This window comes from Antechinus flavipes, chromosome 3, assembly GCF_016432865.1.
Source record: "Antechinus flavipes isolate AdamAnt ecotype Samford, QLD, Australia chromosome 3, AdamAnt_v2, whole genome shotgun sequence".
Taxonomy (NCBI): domain Eukaryota; kingdom Metazoa; phylum Chordata; class Mammalia; order Dasyuromorphia; family Dasyuridae; genus Antechinus; species Antechinus flavipes.
Genome location: NC_067400.1, coordinates 99,993,638 through 100,017,421, shown reverse-complemented (window position 1 = coordinate 100,017,421; position 23,784 = coordinate 99,993,638). Strand labels below are relative to the sequence as shown.

The 23,784-nt window shown below is 32.2% G+C and overlaps 1 protein-coding gene across 1 annotated transcript in view; it reads left to right on the top strand.

Annotated features, from left to right (window-relative positions):
- DIAPH3 (diaphanous related formin 3) overlaps positions 1–23,784 on the top strand; it is a 419,718-nt gene that overhangs the window by 267,043 nt on the left and 128,891 nt on the right. The window contains exon 24 of the mRNA XM_051983890.1: positions 3,995–4,130. Within this exon, the coding sequence (XP_051839850.1) occupies positions 3,995–4,130 (136 nt within the window). The remainder of the gene's footprint in view (positions 1–3,994; positions 4,131–23,784) is intronic.

Here is a 23,784-nt window from a genome sequence, read left to right as displayed (position 1 = left end):
CCTCCTTATCACCCAACTCCTATCTCTAGTATCTTTCCTCTGGAAGTACCTTCAATCTACACTGTATATATCTAATATGTCCCTGGTTATTTGCATGTTTTTCCCAAAAATGCTTTTTGGCAGAAAGCATTTTTTGCATTTCTTTATATCCTTGGTATTTACCACTGGGTCTGGAACATAATAGGGGTTTAATAAATGCTTAGTGATTGAATAGAATATTTTGCATCTAATAAGATGAAATTCAATGGGAATAAATGGAAAGCTTTATACTTGGATTTATATATATATATATATAATTGGACCTGTGCAAATATTAAATAGGCTTCCTTGGGAAATAATAGCTTCTTCCTTATTGGAGATCTTCAGTCCAAGGTTGGATGAGCATTGGTTATGTATTCTTTGGGGGAATAGATTGGACAAGACAGGACCACTGAATTTCTGAATGTGTGTGTGTGTGTATGTGTGTGTGTGTGTGTGTGTGTGTGTGTGTATGTGTAATTTGTTACTTAGCCGAGAAGGAAATCAATATGATGCTCTTTAAACGATTATACAAAAACTTTAATGTGGACAAGTTTAGCTGCTCTGATAGGATGACCTAAACTTTTTTTGTAATGCTGGTTGTTTCAAAATTGATTCTGCACTCTTTCTGAGCTAAGTTAGGTAAAACAATTTTATTCAACTCTTTGCTTATATAGTTTAAGATATTTAAAGATCAATTATTTGTCAATTTATAACCTCCTAATGATATGCTAGAAAACATTCCTTTTAGTTGTTGATCCTGTGTAAGAAAAGGGTTATTATGCTACACACTGTATTTTTTTTAATTGTTATTCTTGAGGTTATAGTATCAGAGAAAATAATTATTAACTAGGTATGATTTTTTAAAAATCTATTCAGGTTTTTAAATCAATACTTAATTTTTCACAAAGCAAAATTGATTTAATGACTTTAGAACATAGTCTTAAATTTAAATATTATTTTTCTTAGAAAATTATTTTGCCTTTTTATTGTCCATGCAAAATAGTAAAGTTATAATGACATCTGAAATTATAGGTTAAAAAATTATGTTATGATCACTCTGCATTTGTTAAAGAAAATATTTGATTATTTGTAATCATTTCTTATAGAAGATTTCAAGTTTTATTCTTAATATATGCAAATATACTATGTGATCCATTATAATACGCTTTTCTTGTTTCAGTAGATCCTGAACCAGCAATATATATATCTGTTTCAGTCTTTAACTCATGTTTCATTTACCTGGAATTCCTAGCCTTCTTACCTCATCTAAATTTCATTTTCCTTTAAAGCACTCATCAAATTCCAGTGCTATGAATTTTTCTTCTAAATAATCTCAAATCTGGTTTAACATATATTGGATTACTTGCTGTTTAGGAGAGGGAATGGGAGGGAAGGAAGGAAGAAGAAAAAATTTCAAACACAAGGTTTTGCAAAGATGAATGCTGAAAACTATGCATTTGTTTTGAAAATAAAAAGCTTTATAAAAATAATCTCAAATCTGTTAAATTTCCACTTGAATGTTTACTTCAGATCACTTGTTCTAATGCACAAAATCAATGAAATGTTGTCATCATATTTATTGCCCTATGTGTGTTTCTCAGGATACTCTATGTTGGGCTTTCTTCTCTTATTTTACATTCTTGGCAAACTCATCAGCTTATCTATGGCTATTTATTCACATGACTTACAGATATTCAATCTTAGTCTCTCTTTCAACCTCTGATACCAAATCACATCATTTTCAACCTTTGATACCACATCATACCATCTGCCTATTGGACATTACAGACTGGGTATGTTGGAGACATCTCCAATTCATTATGTACCAGATAGAACTTATCTTTTTCCCCTCAAACCCTCCTTTCTACCAAACTTGTTTCTCTCAAGGGTACTTTATTCTTCTAATCTCTCAGGTTTATAAATTCTGTGTTATCTCCATTCCTCTCTGTGTCATCTATCTGATCCATTGCCAATTCTTGCTATTTCTACTTAGCTCTTCCTTGAGGCTCTTTCTCTCCCCTCCTACATTCACCACCTTCCTCTGGCTTTGTACTTTCTGCCTTACCCCTTGCAGTCACCTTCTAATTGTTTTTCCTGCTTCAAGCCTCTATTTTTTAATCCATCCTTCACATAGTTGACAAAGTGATTTTCTTGAAGTACATTGTGAGCACATTAACTTCTTTGCTCCATAAATCCCATAAATCTTTTATTTGATTCATAAAGCCCTGGATCTATCCTGTCTTCCCAGCATTACTGTACAGCCTCCCTTCCCCATCTCCTACAAGCCAGCCAGATGCTCTTCTCTTCCTCACATGGATGCTTTGGATGCCATGAACATCTTCTTTGCCTAAATATATTCCCCTTTCTTCTCTACTTCATGGAACATCTTATTTCCTTCAAGCTTTAGTTCACTTCCTATTATTCATATCCTTTTTCTTTATTTATTTTTATAGATTATTTAATGATCATTTTGTCTCTGATGGTAGAATATAAACACTTTAGGAAGGAGTTGTTTCATTTTTGTCTTTATATATCTAGCAACTAACTCAGTTATGGGCACATAGTAGGTACTTAATAAATGCTACCTGCCTGACCGATGATCTAAAGTTATTTACTTTTGTCTGCCAAACAGCTGACCAAAGGATCCTTTGGGTTTCCTGTGTAAACACACACATTCTCTCTGCCCTCTCTTATTTTGATAGGTAGGAGAAAAAGAAATGGCAGATAATTTCAAATGGAAAGGATATTTCACTATAATGAAAGGTTAAAAGTTAATCCATTCTAATTACATGTATTTAAGTTAAAAGATGTTATAGATAGTTCTAGATCTTGTTGCTTCCAGCTCTACAAAATTTCTTGTATCCCTCCCTTTTTTTTCCATTTACAAGGTTTGTGCCCAAATCACATTATTATCATTATTGTAGTTGTCCTCTAGTTGGTCTTCCTGCATCCATTTACTTTCCATAAAATGTGTTCTCCATTTTCTTACTAAATTGTAGTTCCTAAAACATATTCCTGATTTCCACTAAAACATATTCTTGATTTCCACTTCTCTAAAAGTACCAAAGCAGTCTATTGTCTTTACTAGAAAATAGAAACTTATTAAGCCTGATAACTGTTTAAATTTTAAACTTTTACTTTAAAATTAGTAAGGTCCAGACTAACTTTCCAGGCTAATTTCATGTTACCCTTCACATAGTCCACAGTGTAGGCCAAATGACCTACTAAATATTTTGCATGCATCACTTTCCACTTTTTTGCCTGGCTGGCTTTGCCAGGCCCCTGTGTCTGGGATGTTCTCCCACCAAACTTTTGACTTTTTTTTTCTTGCTTCTTTCAAAGCTGCCTCAAGAGCCATATTCTATAAGAAACATTTCTTGACTTCTTGTTAATGAAGTCCACCACCTCACTTAAAATACTTTGGATTATCTATGAATATGGTATTTTCCTCTAGGAAAAATATAAACTCTGGAAAGGCAAGGATTATATTATTAGCACTTAACACAGGATACAAAATATTCATTTTAGGGACCTTTTGAATCAATTTATATTGAAGTTATTTTATCTTGCTTGGATTAAGGTGATAGTTACAGTAGGAATCAAATTATCCAGTTAAATAGATATTCTAAACAATGGCTAAGCACATAAGATAATATTAACCATCACATGATTTTAATTTCTTATTATTTAAATAGGCAAAGTTTTGTTGTCTTCCCTTTTTAATTGATACAATTAGAAACCACATTTCATTTAAATACTTTTTTAAAGAAAAATATACAATAACCATTCTTAAAAAATTTTCTTCCTAATTCTTTGTGAATCTTGTTTTTGTCCTTATTTCCACAGTGCTTAGTGCAATATCTACTATAGAGTGTGTGCTTAATAAGGGCAAATTGCACAAATGAATGAATTTAATATTTTGCCTTTTTTGAGCAATACTCAGCCTTGATAATATTTTGAATCATTTTCATAGCAAGCAATGAAGGAGAACACCAAACGAAAAGAAGCTGAGGAAAAAGAGAAACGTGCCAGGATAGCTAAAGAAATAGCAGAAAGAGAAAAAGCAGAACGTCAACAGAAAAAGAAACGCTTGATAGAAATGAAAACTGGTGAGTATTGTTATTTCAGTTTACACGTAAAAAGTAAACTGATTGCCATATATTAATGTAATAGGTGAAAAAATAATATAACAAATAATTATACTTAAACTCTACAGCAACTCTCTTCTTATTATTTATCTTTTGGTAGAAAGTCTGGTAGAGTGCCATACTTGGAGTTAGACAAATTATCTCTGAAAGTGTCTCTATGACATCATGCAAATTTTTAACCTTTTTGAGTCTCAGTTTCCCAATTTCTTCATCTATAAGAATAGTTGCTCTTATAGTTATTGAGGGAATGAAATATGATATTTGTACAAAAATGCTTTGAAAACTTTCAAGTTCAACAGTGATAATGATTGTTACTAAGTTTGGCATATGTTAAATTGTACTCCATACTGTCCATTTATTTGCTTTCCATTTCATTATGAAGTAGTTTCTATAAAATTATTAATAACCCAAAATTAATAACTCATATTAACTAAGAAGAAATTATATAAATATTAATATAGAGAAATTTACTTTCCTGAGTTCACATTTCATTAACTTAAAACTTAAGTGAATTAAAGAAATTATAGTAATAAGTTCCTACCTCCTTTATTTTCTTTTTTCTCAAATTTTCAAAAGCAAGTCTAAATCTGATTCTTTCATCTCTTATTCCTGAGGATTGGACAGGATACTAATGAAATTCTATTAGCATCACTGTTGAAATGGTATACTTTATAAATAAGAATTGCAAAGTCATTTAGATCTCTTCAGAGGTTAACTAAGATAGCTCCTTTGCAGGAATTCTCCCTTTCTGCTTTTAATTCAGAAGACATTTTTTAGGATGAATAAAGCAAACTGAATAGTCACACACACAGACACAGACACACACACACACACACACACACACACACACAGACACACAGTATCTCCGAATGAAGGAAAGGCATGCAAATCCAAATGTTTGTTTATAAGTACCTCACTGCTCCTTAGGAAATAGACATAGGAATTACCTTCAGCCTAAATACAAATGTCAGTTTTATTTCATTTTATCTGGAGATCAGAGAAATTTAGCTTTGACTTCTAAAGCTTACAGTTTGGAAATAAATTTTAAAATAAATTATCACTACAGAATTTACATAATTTTCTTGCATCCTACCTTTGAAGTTTAACTCATTTGATTTCAGATGAACATTAAACTAAAAGTGACTCATATTTCATTAGATAGTTTAATCATACTTGACATTCAAAGTAAATTTAAGTAGCAATCTCTTCAGATCAAAATATGTAGAATTTATGATGATTTATACAAAAGACTAGATATATTTATTTTATTAAATTCCATCTGGCAGGATAGAATAGATTTGAAATCCAAAAAAAGGGTTTGAATCAATCAGTACGTCAACATTAAATGTTTACTTTGGGCCTGGCACTGTAGTAAGTACTAGAGATACAAAAAGAGGCAAAAACAAACAAAAAAATTATTCCTCTCCTCTAAAAGTCCTCAATTTAATGGAGGAGACTACATGCAAACAAATAAGCTATGTACAAGATAGATAGGAAGTAATTAGCAGAGGAGAAGCACTAGAATTAAGAGGGATTGGGCAAGGCTTTTAGTTGGGACTTGAAGGAAACCATTGAATTGGATTTAAGTGAAATAAGGATATGCAGAGTCACCACCTCATTTTCCACTTAAGTTCAATGGCAAGATAAAGATCAGGGTGCAGTGAAAGACCTTGGTATAAGGTCTCCAACAGGTCTCAGTTTGACTGAGGCAATAGCCTATCACTGATTAAATCCAGGTAAGAAAAAAGCAGCAATCATCACTTTTACCTAGTCACAAAAAAAAAAAAAAATCAATCTGGGAGGTGAAGACCTTCAGAATTTCTAGCCAAAACAGAAAAAAACAAAAGCTATATTCATTCTGGGATAGTGGGTCCCGAACAAACATTGACCAATTGACGTTTAGCCTGGGACCTGTTGTTAGCCAATCAATGAGAACTAGAGTGATTTAGGTTTAAAGCTTGGTCCATAAGAAAGAAATCTAATCTCTAATACTACATACCTTTCAAGATTTTGGTAATCAAAATTTATATTCCTTTGGACAGAACACCTGCAGGTAAGGCAATGATATCCCATGTGGTTGGAAGAGAGAGAAGATGAAGGAAGTTGGAAAGAAAAAAAGCTTAATTGTTCAGCTGGCTATTTACAGATATTGTTGATGCCCTTCATCAGGGAGGTGATATCATGACATGCAAGTGAATTGAATTTAAGTGAAACACAGTGGAACGTTGAGAATTAAATGTAATAATGTATATAAGGTGCTTAGAAAGTCTTAGGGCATTTAAAAAGTATTAAGTCTTAAAATGGCTTAATAGATTTTCTTAGTTTATTACAATAAGTTTTAATAGCTGAAAAGTGCCCTAAAACTTTTAGGACATCCTGTGTTGTAGATTGTGAAATTTCAAACTTATGTAAATATGAACTAGATAATGACAACAAATTTAATGATCAGGCCCTCCATTTCATTATCTTTACTGTTGAACAGGCTTTATCTTCTCCTCCTCTCATTTCAGCATTTAGTTTTGAGAATTTAGGGCTCACACTTGATTCAGAGAATAGAAAAGAGGCTAGTTTAGCCTTCGGTATCACACACACATATGAGATTACTATATAGAGTTGGCAAAATATTCCCTTATACAATAATATATGTGCAAAAAATGATAATATACAAACATTTCTGTATTGTCAAATTTTTATTTTCAGTATTATGAAATAATATAACATATAGAATCAAAACTTACAGCTTGAATTATTCAAGCCCCTCATTTGGCCTATATTACTCATATTGTATATTGTCTATAGTATAGCCATACTGTACTATAATGTCTTTAAATAACTTTTTTTCTGTTGTCAAAATTACTTCTTAATTTTCTTCAGAATTTTTTTCTTGAGTTTCCTATCTTTTTCCAGTTGAATTCTCCTGTAGAATTTTATTTCATGAAATCTCTTTATTATTTCTATGAATTCTACAAAATATGATTCCCCTAAATCTGATGTGTATTTTTAACTATACCTAATAGCCTTTCATATTTTTCTTTATAACAAATACAAATATAAAATGATCAGTTCCCCATGCCTAAATCCTATTCCATTCTCGCTTGTTCTAGCCCAATTTTCTCATATTTTCTACCCTAGTAAGAAGTTCCCCATTATTACTGAGAATCAGATCCAGAATACATTTACTTCAGTCTTTTGAAGGATAAAATAAAGTTAGTTTAGAAAAAAAAAAGCAAACAAACAAAAAAAAAGAAAGCTAATCTATTTTTGATAGAAAAACTCCTTTGACAAATATCTTGATAATTTTAATTTTCCATCATTATCATATTATGTGTCATTACTGAATCATTGCAACCTTAAAATATATATTATGCTTTTCATCAATTTCCTTTCAGGCTTGATCTTTTATAATTTTGATGACAATATCACATCTTTTTATCTGATTCCTAGATTTCTTCACCTGAGCATTTCACAGTGCTACCTGTTTTACATATGTGTGTGTGTATTATTTTTAAAAGGCTTATCCTTTGAAAGCCAAATTTCAGTTATGACTATTATCTATTATCAGTGATATCTAGATATCTAACAGGTTAAATCTTAAAAGTTCTTTAATTTATCTTGTATGTTAAGTATATTTTCCCCCATAGACATGTGATACCCTCAGTTTATTACACATTCCTTTCTTAGATTTTTGTCTCCTGTGAACTTCTGTGTGAATCATTTGCTATTCTCCATGATCTTGAGTTTGTGGCTATAAATAATCAGGCAGTTTTTAATCCTGCTTGCTTCCTTTTCAATTTGTGAACTTTTGAGTTAAATTTGCAGGTTTTGAGTCAAATACATTCTTACTAAACTTTTTAAATTATATAAATTACTAATACAGGAATGAAGCTATGATTCAGAAAGACATATTCTTCTTAGGCAGCATGCTTTTAAACAGCTGTTTACAATCCAAACCTGCCATTCTATTTTAAAACCTTTGCTTTCCATAGGAATCAGTTGAAAAAATACCACCTTGTGTTTCAAGATCTGCTCTTTCTTGCCTAAAACTCCATAGGATTTCTCAATGCTTTTTTGGTTCCTTGTCCCCAGTATCATTTATGATTATGCAAATAATTATTATTGAATGGTGTCAAGTCAGATTCTCTATCACATTTTGGATATATTCCCTGTGAAAACAGAAGAACTCTCTGTTATTATTATTAGGTTGACAAATGGGTGACAGCATACCCCTCTATATGACATTATCACCTTCACTATCTACCTCTAATTTCTCTGGCCCTTTTTGGATGATATTTAGTAGTATAAATTCATAACTAGTGCCTCCCATAATGCCCTTTATTTGATATGTGCTTAATAAATGTTTGTTTGCATTGATTTAACATTTATTTTTTCTAATTTATTGACATTCAGTGTCCTATTCACTTAAGAATACCACCAGTTTACAACCATCCTTTGTCATGTGAGGTGTGCTCTTGTGTCTACCAACAATTTTAATAACATATGCGAGTTTGGAGGCAGTACTGGATAGAAGTCACCATTTTAACCTGGTGAGTCCCAGTAGTATCAAGTGACTAAAATGACAGGAGCCTGATGAGCATTTCATTACTGATAATGTTCTCATACAGAACAAAACAGCTTGTCATACAAGATCAATTTTCAAGACTTATGACCTGGACATCACATTTTATGCATTTATGATTTCCTACAGCAGATGTGTTCTTTAATTGAGAAATTCAGAATTATGAAGATGTGATAGTGTCATCCATGCAATTTCATGGCCTTCCATTTTTATTTCCTCAACATTGAAAAATAACTTAATGATTTTCCTTCGAGTATTTTACTGAATCTTCTATTACAAAGGCAAGAAAATAATTTAGGAAATAGTTCGTTCTTTCAGCTTTCTATTATATTTTTGTAAATTTTTTGTAAATTAAGGAATAATGAGAATTATTTAAAATAGTAGTCAACTGAATACCTTGGGATGAGTGGGAATCAAAATAATGCAGCTTTTTCCAATAAAGAACTTTTTTTCCTTCTCTTAATGGATAACTCTCTGCTAGAAATAATTTGGGTTTTGATCATTCCAATAGATGTCACTAAAACTTCGATCTTCTTTCTGTTAGTAATATAGGACAATCAATTGAAAATAAATGATATATGATAATACAGATTTTCTAATCAATCCAGTTATTCCTTTATGAAAACTTCTGCCAAACAGTCCATACAGCCAAATGAATCAGAATGAAAAAGCATTTAGTAAGCACTCGCCATGGCCAATATCATGATTGGGATCATGAGGATACAGATTCAGGGAGTTAAGACCTGCCCTCAAGGGGCTTGCTAGAATTGGTGAAATTGGTCTGAGTTAGATGAACATAAAGTAAAAAAATTTTCATCAGGGAAGGAGGAAATATGTAGAGGACTTTGAAATTCTGTTTGGAGGTAGGAGCTGGAGGTGATCTACATGAATGAAATAAAGAAAATTTTACACAGAAAATTCCCCTTACTCTTTCCCTATTCAAACTGAACATAAACCAGTTTTAATAGGGAATATCTTAGAAAGATCTGAGGGATACTGTTTCACAACTCCACATTACCCTAGCCAGCCATCTTCATCCCAGCCATCCTACTCTAAGCCCACTTCCAAATTTTCCTACTCCCTTCTGGACTAGCAGTTTCCACATAGGATCTGAAAGCAAAATCTTCATTCCTAGGCCTTCCTGAATCTTTGATCCAGGCTTAGGGGAGCTTTTGTAGCTCTTGCTCTTGGCCTAACCCAGTGCTTGGTGACTATGTGTATGCAAATTCCCTTATCATACTATATCTACTTTTTGGCCCCAAATTCAAATCCAAACCATTCTTTAACTTCATATCCCATTCAAGGTCATCTGCTTGACAACATGCGTACCCCACTCTACTGTTCACCTCTCCAAAAGAAAATTCCCTTCCTTGGTCACTTGTTCCCTATGTATGTAATTTTCCCATTTCAAAAAGGGCAAAGACTGTCTTTTTTTTTTTTCTTAAAACTTTGTACCCAGAGCTCTTAGCATAGTACCTGAAACTTAATGACAATTTAATAACACTTTTTAAATTATGCCTTCTTAAATGATAGGCACACTCTCAAATTATCCTTCATGTTAGTGATGTCTTATTATTTTATTGTATCATATATATACCTCTGAATATTGTTATATAAATCCAATTGCCTTCATTCCCTCAACCTACCATAAATAGGGGAATTCTTTCCATAGAATTAGCCTGACTTCTCATGTGTATATAAGAGAATTGAGTTTATTATTATACCATTTGTAACTTTGCAAGTAAGAAATATACTTTTATGGGTGCAAGAATTAGGATTTTACTACCTAAGATGGTAAAATAAAATTAAATCAGTGTTCTTTCTTGTTTGTCCATCATAAATCATTGCTTGCCCTTGGCAAGATTACAGGGTAACTTTTCAGACCTTCTATTTATTATAACTGTCTTTTCAGAGTGTATATTTTTGTAAGTATAATGAAAAATATGAAGTAGTCTACTGCAATTTCAAAAGAAGGGAAATCAAGCATTCCAAAATGATATTTAGACTACAAAACTCTGTTGTAAAGGTAGGAATAACAGAAACATCACACTACCATATCACATCTTCAGAATTCTTTTCTTTATTTTTTTCTTTCTAGAGAAATTCATGGGTCTTCCAAATATACATTGCTGTATATTAGTTTTTTTTGTGTTGTTTCTATAATTGAAATAAATAACCCTTTATACATTTCTTTAATAAATATATTTAGTAATTCATTTCTTATGTCACATATCAAGTTTCTATAAGTTAGGAGTTTCATACTTTAAAGATTGCATTTTCATTTAATTGGGGCAGGCAAAGGTGAGGCATTAGCTGCAAAGAATCTAGTAATTTTTAAACATAGACACAAACCTACATTAATATGTGTATTGTTTGTACCAAAATAGCTAGGAGAAATAATTGCATGGGATCAATGTATGGTTTTGTGCCAAATTTTATTTTTAGGTTTGTTTAGGTACAGAGAATAAATAAGGCCATTTGATAATAACAATTGGCATTTTATGTATTGGGACTTTATAAGTATATAAGTTAATCCACATGAATTTTAAATGGCTCATCAGAACAGCCTCAAAATGGTTCTGGTTTTATGTGATTATGTTTTGTGGATGAACAGAGTTTACTTAATGGAATAATTTAAACTTCATATGAACAGCTACTGTATTTTAATATTTCATTTATTATTTATTAGATTTAAATGTCTCATTTGGTGAAACTTCAGTCTATTAGGTAAACAGATAATTACCTTTTTAAAATCTGTTGTTTGCTCACTTGGCTGAAACTGCTCCTTTGTTTCTATTTTATGGTTCTGAATAACAGAAATTAGTCCCACTTTTTAGAATAATTGTATGTTATGTTTATATAACTCAAATTTCTTCTATAAATCTTAGCAAATTTTAGTACTAAAGAGTTTATTGTCTCTCTTAAAGGTTTTGGTATTGATTGTTAAAGAAGTTAGGATACTATGTATAATATATATATATTTTTTTTTATGTTGTGCAGAAAGGATAACTATAAGTAAGGTAATTTTATCTACTGGCTAGAGAACTCACCTCAAAAACAGGAAAATGCATCTGTGTTCAAGTCAAGCCTTTGACATATATCATTAGGATAGTCAACTGTAATATTCTTCTCTAAAATGTAATATTCTCTGTTGAGGTTTTCTTGGGGTCTCTGGAGACAGCCTTCATTTCAGTTCAGAGTAATCACCCCAAATGCAGCCAAAAGTCCAAATCCTTTATTGCTTCTTTCCAAGTCTTATCTCCTTTACTTGGGGCTCAGCTAGCTTTTTTAAAGGCCTTCTAGAGTTATTGTCTCCTTCAAAGTCTTGTCTCCGTCATTTGAGTCCTGGTTTGTAATGGGCTGAGGCTCAATTTGATGCACTGAGGTCCCAAGCACGTGAGGCTAAATAGTAATTGGATCATACTCTATTAATATACAAGCTAATTATAATGACCGCATATTTAAAATCAGCCGGAGTCAGGAATTCAGGTTAAGGGAAAAATTTTCAATCTTTATTGAAGTGAAGAGGTGAAAAAAGATTGCGATAGCAATATGGGCAAGAAGGATTGTGATAGCAATATGGGTAGCTGCGACAGGAAGCCAGCTAGCAGAGGGAGATCTAAGCTGAAGGGCCGTGGCAATAGCAATGTGAGCAGTCTCTCCTTCCCCTTCCTTTTCCACTCCCCGCCTCCACCCACCAAAATCGTCATTTCCTATACAACCCATCAGGACTTGCACAAAAAGTGGGTGGGGGCCATTCTTTCTCCAAGAATATATATTAATAGAGTATGGCCCAATTACTATTTAGCCTCATGCGCTTGGGACCTCAGTGCATCAACTCGAGCCTCAGCTCATTACACTGGTTAGTTTTCTTAGAGGCCTTTCTCTCTCCTTGGTTCCATGGGCTTGAGCTCCTCTCTGCCTATTCTGGCTTCTCAGTCTCCTGGACTGAATCCTTGTTGAGGCTCCTGGCTTATATATGCTCTCTTAAAGGTGTGAATCTTGTAGAACTCTAGTAAGTACTAAGTACATGTACTGAACTAGAGATTTACTAAATACCATGCTAAATAATCATTGTCTCTATCAATTCCACTGACTTAGCACCTTGTTTCAAGTTCTGGCCCATAACAGTTAACTAACTTAACAATGTCCTAGGCATCTCACTAAGATAATAACTTGAAAAGTATCCTGTTTCTAAATAAAAATGTTTTGTGAATAAATGTTTTTTTTTCCTTTGATGTCTTGATATTTTAGATCACCACAACTTCCCTCCATACCCCTCTAAATCCCATATAACAAACAGTATTTTTAAAGACAAAAAAAAAAAAAGCAAAAAGTTGAAAAACCAGCATAGCTGATTAATATGTGAATTGGACAGCATTAAGAGGTGTACAGTGAGAGGTATGAATGTCTTCTCATCTATTCTTTAAAGTCATGCTTGTTCTTTATAGTTTTGTAACATTTGTGTGTGTGTGTGTGTGTTCCTTCTGCTTACATTAAATTGATGGTATCAATTGTTTTCTTGGTTCTGCTTATTTCACTCTGTTCAAATATATCTTATGTAATAGTGCCCACTTGTATTCATTCTCTTCTTGCGAAGATATTCACCTTGCTCTTGTTCCAATTCTTAGCAGAAAATATATCAGTCATTTTGATGTCATCACATTTTGATGACCTCTTTACCATTCAATTGGCAGCTTTAGAATGGCATCAATCTAAGTTTTCATGGAAGATTCCTCTTTTTTTTGTTTGTTTGATACAAAATGATCATCAACTCAATATATTCCAAAACAAATTTCCAAACTTGCTTTTTTTGTTTTCCGAATTCATTATTTCTGTTTGTAGTGACATCCCTCAACCCGTTTTTGATGTTCAAAAATCTTGGGATTATGTTATTTTCATTAGTCTCTACCAGATATTTGCATCATAATGCTTCTCTCTCCCCATATCTGATAACTCTGTGCATCTTATTTTGTTTCTGTCTCTGGTTATGAAGTAAACTTGTATCATTGGAATACATTCATTTCATTATTAAAGATATTATATACTTTATTATAATACCCCCTGCCATTTGAATCACAGAACTACTTTAGTTAAATAATTCAAAATTGTTAAAGTACAGGATTAGTGGGAGACATAAGAGAAAGGAAAGGAGAGGTAAGTAATGCTAAGATTCTAGTGGCCAGAAAAAAAAATTAATATGGTATTAACAGGGACTATTCTTAGTGAATAAGCATATCTTTTTGAACCCATAATCTACTTTTAGATCTGTGGCTAAACAACTGTAATTATTGACTAAATCACTATATAAAACTCATTGTTTAAAATTTTCTCTCCCACATTCTCAACTTTTCTTTAAAATGTTAAGACAAAAGATTATATTTAGAAAAATTGACTTAAAATTAAATATAATGGAGAATATTATTGTTTATAATGAAAAGGAAACACAAGAAGTATTGCTCATTTCTGCCTAATTTCTTGAACAAGATGGTTTATAGATTCAGTTGAACAAGAATTAAGGGCCTTCTTGGTGGGAAGCATAATCTTACTCTGGGGAAGATATAAAGGACAGATAAGATAATTTAAAACCTTTTCCTTTAATCATAAAATCTCTCTATATGTGATTTTAATTGAATGAAATTTCATTATGCCTACTGGGTGCCAAAGTCTGTTACATTAAAACAATTCCTCTAAACAGGTAAATACATAATAATTTGAGGATTTAAAAGCACTAATTGGCAAACAATTTATATTCATTTCCCAGTGTTTTTTCTTTGGGTGTAGCTGCTTCTATCCATCATTGATCAATTGAAACTGAGTTAGATCTTCTCTTTGTCAAAGAAATCCACTTCCATCAGAATACATTCTCATATAGTATCATTGTTGAAGTATATAATGATCTCCTGGTTCTGCTCATTTTACTTAGCATCAATTCATATAAGTCTCTCCAAGCTTCTCTGTATTCATTCTGCTGGTCATTTCTTACAGAACAATAATATTCCCTAACATTCATATATCACAATTTACCCAATCATTCTCCAATTGATGGGCATCCATTCATTTTCCACTTTATTGCCACTACAAACAGGGCTGCCACAAACATTTTGGCACATACAGGTCTCTTTCCCTTCTTTAGTATCTTTTTGGGGTATAAGCCCAGTAGTAGCACTGCTGGATCAACGGGTATGCAGTTTGATAACTTTTTGGGCATAATTCCTTATTGCTCTCCAGATGGTTGAATTCGTTCACAACTCCACCAACAATGCATCAGTGTCCCAGTTTTCCCGCATCCCCTCCAACATTCATCATTATTTTTTCCTGTCATCTTAGCCAATCTGACAGGTGTGTAGTGGTATCTCAGAGTTGTTTTAATTTGCATTTCCTTAATCAACAGTGATTTGGAACACTCTTTCATATAAGTGGAAATAATTTCAATTTCATCATCTGAAAATTGTTTGTTCATATTCTTTGACCATTTATCAATTGGAGAATGGCTTGATTTCTTATAAATTAGAGTCAATTCTCTATATATTTTGGAATAAGGCCTTTTTTAGAACCTTTAACTGTGAAGATAGTTTCCCAGTTTGTTATAAAAGCACTAATTGGAGTCTTGGAGAGAAGAGGTATCACAAAAAGTTTTGAATAGGAACTTGCACAAAGCGATTCTTGAAGCTCAGCATTCAAAGAGGAGAGGAGGAGGAAGAGGAGAAGAAAAAGGAGAAGAAGAAGGAGATAAAGGAATGCATACACAATGCACACAGCTTATAAGAAAGGGAAGGGAAACTGAAGACTGAGTTCTAGGAACAGCTGACAGGCTTGTTTGCCTAGATTGTTGAGTATGGAGGGACATACAATATTATAATTTTGAATTACCTATATTGCCAATATTGTGGAAGTATAACATATATATAGAGAGAAATCATAAATTATTAAAACTATTGAACTTGTTATATGTAGACAATTTCTCATTTCCCTTGAAATTCAGTCACTATTTTATAAAGAGAGCCCATTAATATGCACAAAGTAGCACCCTGTTCTAGTTATATATATATATATTATATTCCAAAATATAATATATATATATATATATATATATATATACACACACACACATACATATATATATATATATATATATATTATATAATTAATGTGGCACAAATTTAGCTTCGGTATAGCTACTTATTTTATTAATAAAAAGATAAAAGTTCCCCCAGGTGATCCATGAGATTTAACCTGGACAAATTCTTTAACCATAACAATTGAATTTTAAGGTATGACTATCCTTACACTGATTAGGGCATCATTTATGACCCTAAATTTCTTAGAGATGTTAGATATGTTGTAGGTACCCACACAATTTGCTGCTCAGTTTTCTACCAAAAAAAAAAAAAGTAGTTAAATAACTTTGTTTTTAAAAAAAAATCTTAGCACTATTTTCAATTTTTTCCCTCAATGACCTTTTTTTCTATCATTGTTAACAAATAATAAAATGAGTTAAACCAGTTTCAGTTCCTTTGGCTGCTTCTGCTGTTACACTAAATGAAAGTAATACCAGGCTAGCCAACAGAATGGAAAATTAAGGAAAGCAAGGGCTTAGATAATTCAGTAACTTATTATTATTGCTCAAGAAATCAATTGCTTATAAATGTGAGCATGCATATCTTTATAATAAGAATCATGAAATTGAAAGGAAAATCATTGAGATACCATTAAATATCAAAAGTCCTATGAAGCTGTATTTGACTTATTCCACATAGTTGAGTATTTTTCCTAGAGCACAAACTCAGAAAATCCCCACAATTTTCCTTGGTAACCTGGTTTGATACTTAGACCCCTACTTTAGGAAATTCTTTCTGACAGCAAACATTTTAAAAACTTTTAATTTAAGCCCATTTCTTTATTGAGTGAATACTGAGAAATGTTAGTACCTTCTTTTTTAATATAATAAACTTAAAGATCATTGTCACTCCTTAATTGTCTTTTTAACCTGACTCCATTATTCATCTACTCTGACATCCCGATATTTTCAATGATTCTTTGAATCCTAAAAGTTTTTCCAAATTTTGTTACTTTGATAGTTTTGTCTTCATAAGCTTTATTTATTTTAAATTTATGACAATCTTAAAATTAACTGTTCTGTTATTTTTCAGTAGACAATATGCAAGGTGACATAAATAACTTTCTAATAGCCATTGTTGACTGAGCATAAAGAATGGGAAAAGATGGAAAGAAACACTTATCTGATATAAGAAAATTATAATTACTAACATCTTGGTAGATTCCAGAGTCTATTATGCAGGGAGAAAAGCGCAGAACAGGCTTTCATTTAATCTGGATCAGTATATTGATCCAGAGACATAGAAAATAGAGTTTCAAAAGGGGCATGCAAAAGACTGTAACTCAGCTTAGTTAAGAGAAAACAGTATCACAAACAAGTGTTCTATTCTAGGAATCATTTAGTAAGAGACTAGCTAACATGATGAAGAATATATCATTAAATCTTATTATTAAATCTTGAAAAAGAAAAAAACCCACATAAAAACAGAAATAGTGAGAACAAGAGGTAAAATATTAAAAAAAAAAAAAAAAAAAAAAAAAAACCACAACAACAGTGAATGGAAGACAAAATAAGAGGGTCAGAAATGATTACAAATAATATCATATCTTTCATCTATTGAACAGAATACAGGCATTAAAATTTAAATGTGACATTTTAACAGAAGGAGATAAATACATCTTAAAAGTATTACTTAGATCAGGTTGCTTGAGCTGCATGATTAGAATAAGACAATTGAAAATTGTAATTTAGGTATAAGAAACTTACTGACTTGGGAACATAGCATTGGCCAGCAAGATATATACATATACAAATATACATAAACTTGAGGGTCAAAAAAGAATGGAAAGCATTTTGATAATGAAAAAAGGAAAAGTGAAGTTGTAACAGTTCTCTGGAAGTCAATATTCCAATGTGGCATGAGAAATTAGACTAGTTGACTTCTGATGTCAATATCCCAGCTATAAATTTTTGGGGAAAGAGTGAAGGAATGAGTTGTTTCAGGTTCAAGTTGTAATTTGACCCAGTAGTTTATCTGCAATGGCAATGGGAAGATCCATGCAAGTCTAAAGATAGAGCAGAAGTGAGGTGTCACTATAGACTAGTCAATATTTTTGCCATGAATCATATCATATAATAGAGTAGAAAAATATGGATGTGATATGCCAAGAAGATCAGAATGTGATAATTAACCAATTTTGCAGGCTTCAGTAAAGATGCAATATGCTTAGAGGGAAGTCAGCAATAGAGATGATGATTGGGGATTTGGAGGAATTCTTGCTTTTTTTTTTTTTTTTAACTCAACTACAACATGACCTTTTATCAGTCACTGAATTCTTAGATGGTATGATTCTATCAGAATTTTGTATAGAACATAATTTTAAACTTTTAAACTTCTTTCATTTCCCTAATGTTTTTATTTTTAATTTGTTACTGCTGCTCCCTCGTTCATAATGGCCAGATAATGCATGTCCCATATAATGGCAGCCATTTAGCATACTAGAAAGTATCATTCTATATTGAAGCTATTTCCGTATTGTAACTTTTTAGACTATTGTGATTATGATAGATTAGCACTATTATTCATATTAGGGAGATATTTACTAACTGGAAAATAGTTTGATCCTTAATTATAATTCAAAAATCTTAATTACCAACTTTTGTTCTGACCTGGCATTCCCACATATGTATCACTCCATCTGACTATAAGTTAAGGTGAATTACGATTATTCTAGGATAAATTAATAATTTTTAATACTAAAAATAATATCAGAACTTTGTGGAAAAATATTATCAACTGTGGTGATGATCATTTCCTAGCAGATTTTTGGATAAGCGCAACAAAAATTGAAGTTTTTTGTTTTGTTCAATTGTGTGTGTGTGTGTTTTAGAAATCACTTTTCTGTGTTGCTGAGTTAGGTTTGGCAGCATAGAGCACAAGAATTGCTGTAAACAAGAAAGCAAAACAAGTTGGGAAAGTAGTTGTATGGGCTGCTTTCCATACCTCCTATAAAGAGAAGTGAGACAAAAGGAAGATATTTGCCAGGAACTGGGGAATTTAAATCAGGATGAAGTTTTATGTTCCCTAAAAGTATAAGATACTTAAAGAGGAAAGAGATTTAGTCCTTGCTATTCTTTGTTCTCTAATGTGATATTAGTGTTATTTAAGAATTTATTCAGAGAAGAAACTTCTATATATTTCATATATGCATATATATATATATACACATAGTTATTTAAGAATTTATTCAGAGAAGAAACTTCTATATATTTCATACACACACACACACACACACACACACACACACACATATACACACACACACACGTTGCTTTAAATGATGCTATAACCTGTATCACATGCAATAATTTGGAATGTGAATTCATAAATCAATAAATCTAGATTGGTTGGTTTTATAAAGACAAATATATTTTTGATAGGAAAAATGATTTGAAATTCTATGATGTTTACATGTCTTAGAAGTGTTCTTATGTTCATTCTATTTAGTATCTTTTCCTAGGAAAGGTAGCACACAGTTTCGGGGAAGGAAGTCACAGAGGGTAATTACAGTAGGAAGGGGTAAATTAATGAACCCAATGTTAGCTGTTTATAATGGTCTTAAAGATCCATCAGAGAGACACAGAAATATTTAGGCTCTTAATGAAGCTGAGAAAAAATAAATATTGAATAAAAGGAAACTTTGGTTTAATTTGGATAGTAAATGATTGATTCAGACTTACAGGCTGAAGGAGATTTCTAAAAGTTCAGCGAACAGTAAAAATATAAAATCTAGAGTCAGGAGCTAAGTTCATATTGCAGCTCTGTCATTAATAGAGGTAGAGTACTCTATTTTTGCCTGCTTTTGTTTCTTTGAATTATAGTTACAGTGATCTCAGTTGATTATAACTTACTTTTAATTATTAACTCCCTTCCTGAAGAAATTATGTATAGTATAAGTATAAAAAATATATATTCATAGATATAAAATATGTTAAGAGTCATGAAAGTTTGGTATAATTCACAAATCTTTCATGTTTATTTCTTTAGTCCTAAACCATATTTTACACCATCATGCCCTATAGGTTTTCAGAAGACACAGCTATATGGTGTAAATGATCTTGTCCACGTCTTTGTAAAATTTTAATATTCTTTCATATTCTGTAGCAGATGCTTGTGCATAAATTAGTTTTCCTCATCACAGTCTTTTAGTTTATTCTTATAATAATCACAAAGAAAGAAATGATATCAAATATTTCTTGAGGCCATGGTTCTTTTCCATGGATGCAGAATAAAATCAATTCTTTCATTTGCCTCTATAAGAAGGAACTGATGAGCTATCCTTTTGTCATTTAAGTAAGGTTATATATATTTGAAGAATAATAACTAGGCATTATATATTGTCTAAAAACTGTGTGACTCTTAGAATTCTCTGACATTCCATTGTATTCACTGAAGATGTAAGAAGGGGATCATTCCAGATAAGGAGGCTACACAAAGAAGTAAAAACAGTCTTGAATTTGGAGGACCTGTTATCTAAACCTGGTTTTGTTACTCACTGATTTTGTGGCCTTAGCAAACAAAAAGTTCTCTGTGCCTTTTCTTATCTATAAAAGGCCTCTTGATTTCTCTTGTATTCCTTTACAGTTGTAAAACTTATGATCCTTTGATTTTGTAATTCTATAATTGAAGCCCAATTTTAATTTTTCTGTTGTATGGATCACTGTGACCAAAGAATTCATGAGTCTCTCTGTGCTTACATAGGCTAATCCTTATATAGAATTTGTAGTTTGTCATCACTATCTTTTATACTTGAAGAAACCTACCATAGTCTTCAAGAATTCAATATATCTTGAAAATGCCATGGAACTAATTGCATTTTGCCTTCAAAATTTTAATTGCATTTTGCCTTCAAAACATTAAAAACCTACTTAGTGAAATATACTCTGGCACCAAAAAGAAAAAGAAAGTGCAGTCTGAATACAGATACATATTTCCCAGACAATGATGTGTAGGTAGAGAAGTATCTTATTGAATTATATTCTGGTCCAGAATACAGAGCTTGGAGAAATAAGTAGTTATTGGGTATCCGGGATTCAGAATTTGATACTGATACAGCAACCAGCCAACGGTTGGGAAAATGCACAGTGCCTAACAATGATACCAAACTATTTGGTTATACATATATTTATCTCGTGCAACAATATTTTTTTATTTGTTAAATTTTATACTAAGAATGAGGAACATCAGAGGTAGAGGCCAAGTCCTCCCCTTGTCACCCTGTGATATTAAAAGCACAAGTAGAAGGTCTTTTTGAGTTATTGAAGGTGAGAAGGGCTCTTAACCAGAAGACTAGATCCATAGTAGAGGATCAGAAGAAAAATAAGTAATTAGTTTGAGTAGAAAGACTTTCCACACTAGTAAAGCTGTCTATATTCATTTGGGGAGATTGTAATGATCAAGAACATGTGTTTTTGAGCCCCCTTATAAAACTGAAGTTTTGGAATTTATAGTCACTGAAGAATAGTATTTGAGGGGATCCCTGAAGGAAAACTAAGCAGCTTGTCTTTAGTTTTTCCCAAAGGCAGATTTCACACTGCTATTTGTCCTTAATTTTTGCTTGATTCTTGATAATGAATTAGACTTTTAAAATTCCCTCTATTTGAAAAAAAATTTTGATATGTTTTTCTTCAGTGCTTTATAAGTTCAAAAAAAGCTTTTAGAAGTAATTTTCAAATCTTTTTTTTTTTTTTTTTTGCTGATGCAATTGGGGTTAAATGACTTGCCCAGGGTCTTACACAGCTAAAAAGTGTTAAGTGTCTGAGGCCAATTTTGAACTCAGGTCCTCCTGACTTCAGGGCTGGTGCTTTATCTATTGTGCCACCTAGCTGCCCCTCAAATTCTATTTTTTTTTCTTTTTTTTAGTAATAACAAAAAGATTTATTTAGCCGTGATAGAAGACAGTCAACAAGGATTGACACTGAGGACACCTCACATTAATTGTATTGAACAAAGGTCCTTTGGGTACATTGCTATCTTCCACTAGCCAAATATTAGTGAAAGAATACATGAAACTTCTGTTTTATACCTAGGCAAATAGTATAAATGGTTTGTAGTCAAACTAAAGTTTAAAATTCAATTTGAGCTAACCTTTTAGGTTTAGCCCATCATGACATCCTGACTCATGATGTCTTTCTTTCTTTCTTTTTTTTTTTTTTTTAAATAACTTTTTATTGACAGAACCCATGCCAGGGTAATTGTTTACATTATCTCTTGCACTCACTTCTGTTCCGATTTTTCCCATCCCCCTGCCCTAGATGTCAGGCAGTCTTATACATTTTAAATATGTTATAGTATACACCTAGATACAATATATATGTGCAGAACCGAACAGTTCTCTTGTTGCACAGGGAGAATTGGATTTCTTCAAGAAAGAGAAGATCTAACTCAGTTTCAGTTGATCAGTGATGGACAGAAGCATCCTCACCCAAAGAAAGAATACTGGGAAATGAATTTAAACTGTTTGCATTTTTGTTTATCTTCACGGGTTATTTCTATCTTCTAAATCCAAATTCTATTCTTAATAAAATCTTAACAGTCTTAAAATCTCTTATAATGGGCTTTCTGTGAAAATGAGAGAACAGCTTGTGAGGGGCTTTAAATGCCAAACATAGTTTGCATTGTATAATGGGAATTGGGAGTCTTTTTGACCTGGACAGTAAAATGATTAGATATAATCAAGAAAAGGGATGGAATCATCCCCCAACCCCCTAATCTCTCAATGAGGAATTACAGAAATAATGAAGTTATTTGAGAAATATTAGACTGCAGCTTCCCAAAACAGAAACTTTCTCATTCACTCTCTTAACCTCTTTCCTTCTAAAGTAAAAAATAGTCAGAGATTCCCCTAACAAAGAAACCTTCAAAATCATAATACCTAATCCTTGAAGTAGCTTGTCCCCTTAAAAAAATACCAACATGGCCAATAAATAGTATCCTACTTCCCTTTTCTTTATCTTAGTCAGCATAGCACAATTGTAGTGGGCCAATGTCTAAGATTTATAATGAGGCTAGTGAAGGTATCCAGCAACATCTGGACTACCTGCCCCAATTAAAAGTCGTGATGAAATAAATCAGAAGTCTTTTGCTCTTGCTCTGAACATTGCTGGTCTAAATATATACTTTGGGCAGGTAATTCTCACCATGCCTAAATACCCTATTCATGGGTCATATCATGTCATGATTTGTCTTTGGCATTAAGCTTATTGGCTTTGATATCCAGGAAATGTGATGCTCTGATTCAGAAAAGGCAAGTGGTACTCAATAAGGAGGGACCTCACTTTCATTATTGGGCAATCCATTTATCCCTGCTTCTGGGTAATCCACTGAATTTGACTGCTTTATTTATATTGACTGCTGAATTTGACTAGGCATTAGCTTTTGGATTATATCCCAGTTTGCACCCATCTTTGTTCCAAGCTCCCTTATCTACACTGGCAGAAGAGAGCCAGGAAAAGTTGTACACATGTGAAAAGCGATCATTTTTTTTATGTGCCATTAAGAGAAACAGGTCAAATTTTTTTTCATTTTGATGTCATTTCTGTTTCTCTCATCTCTCCTAGGTTGGCCTTCAATGGATATATTTAATTTATTCCAGGCATCATTGATTATCTTCAAAAGTGAAAACTCTTTAAAATAAAATACAGATTTTATAACACTGTCCTGGAGTTAAACAATTTATGACATTTTCTATTTCTTCTTCTGGATCTTTAATGTTAATATTCACCCAAGCTTTTTTCTTTGGTCTTCCTCTGCTCTCTGTCTACAGGCTTCAAGCTCTTATCCACTTCAGCTATGTCTTATAGGCTGAAGTTTCTCAAACCTGAGCATCCAATTACCACCTCAAACTCAGGCTATCAAAGAGCAATCTTAATTTCTTTCTTAAAGACCTTACTCCTGATATGATCTATTGTCATCAATT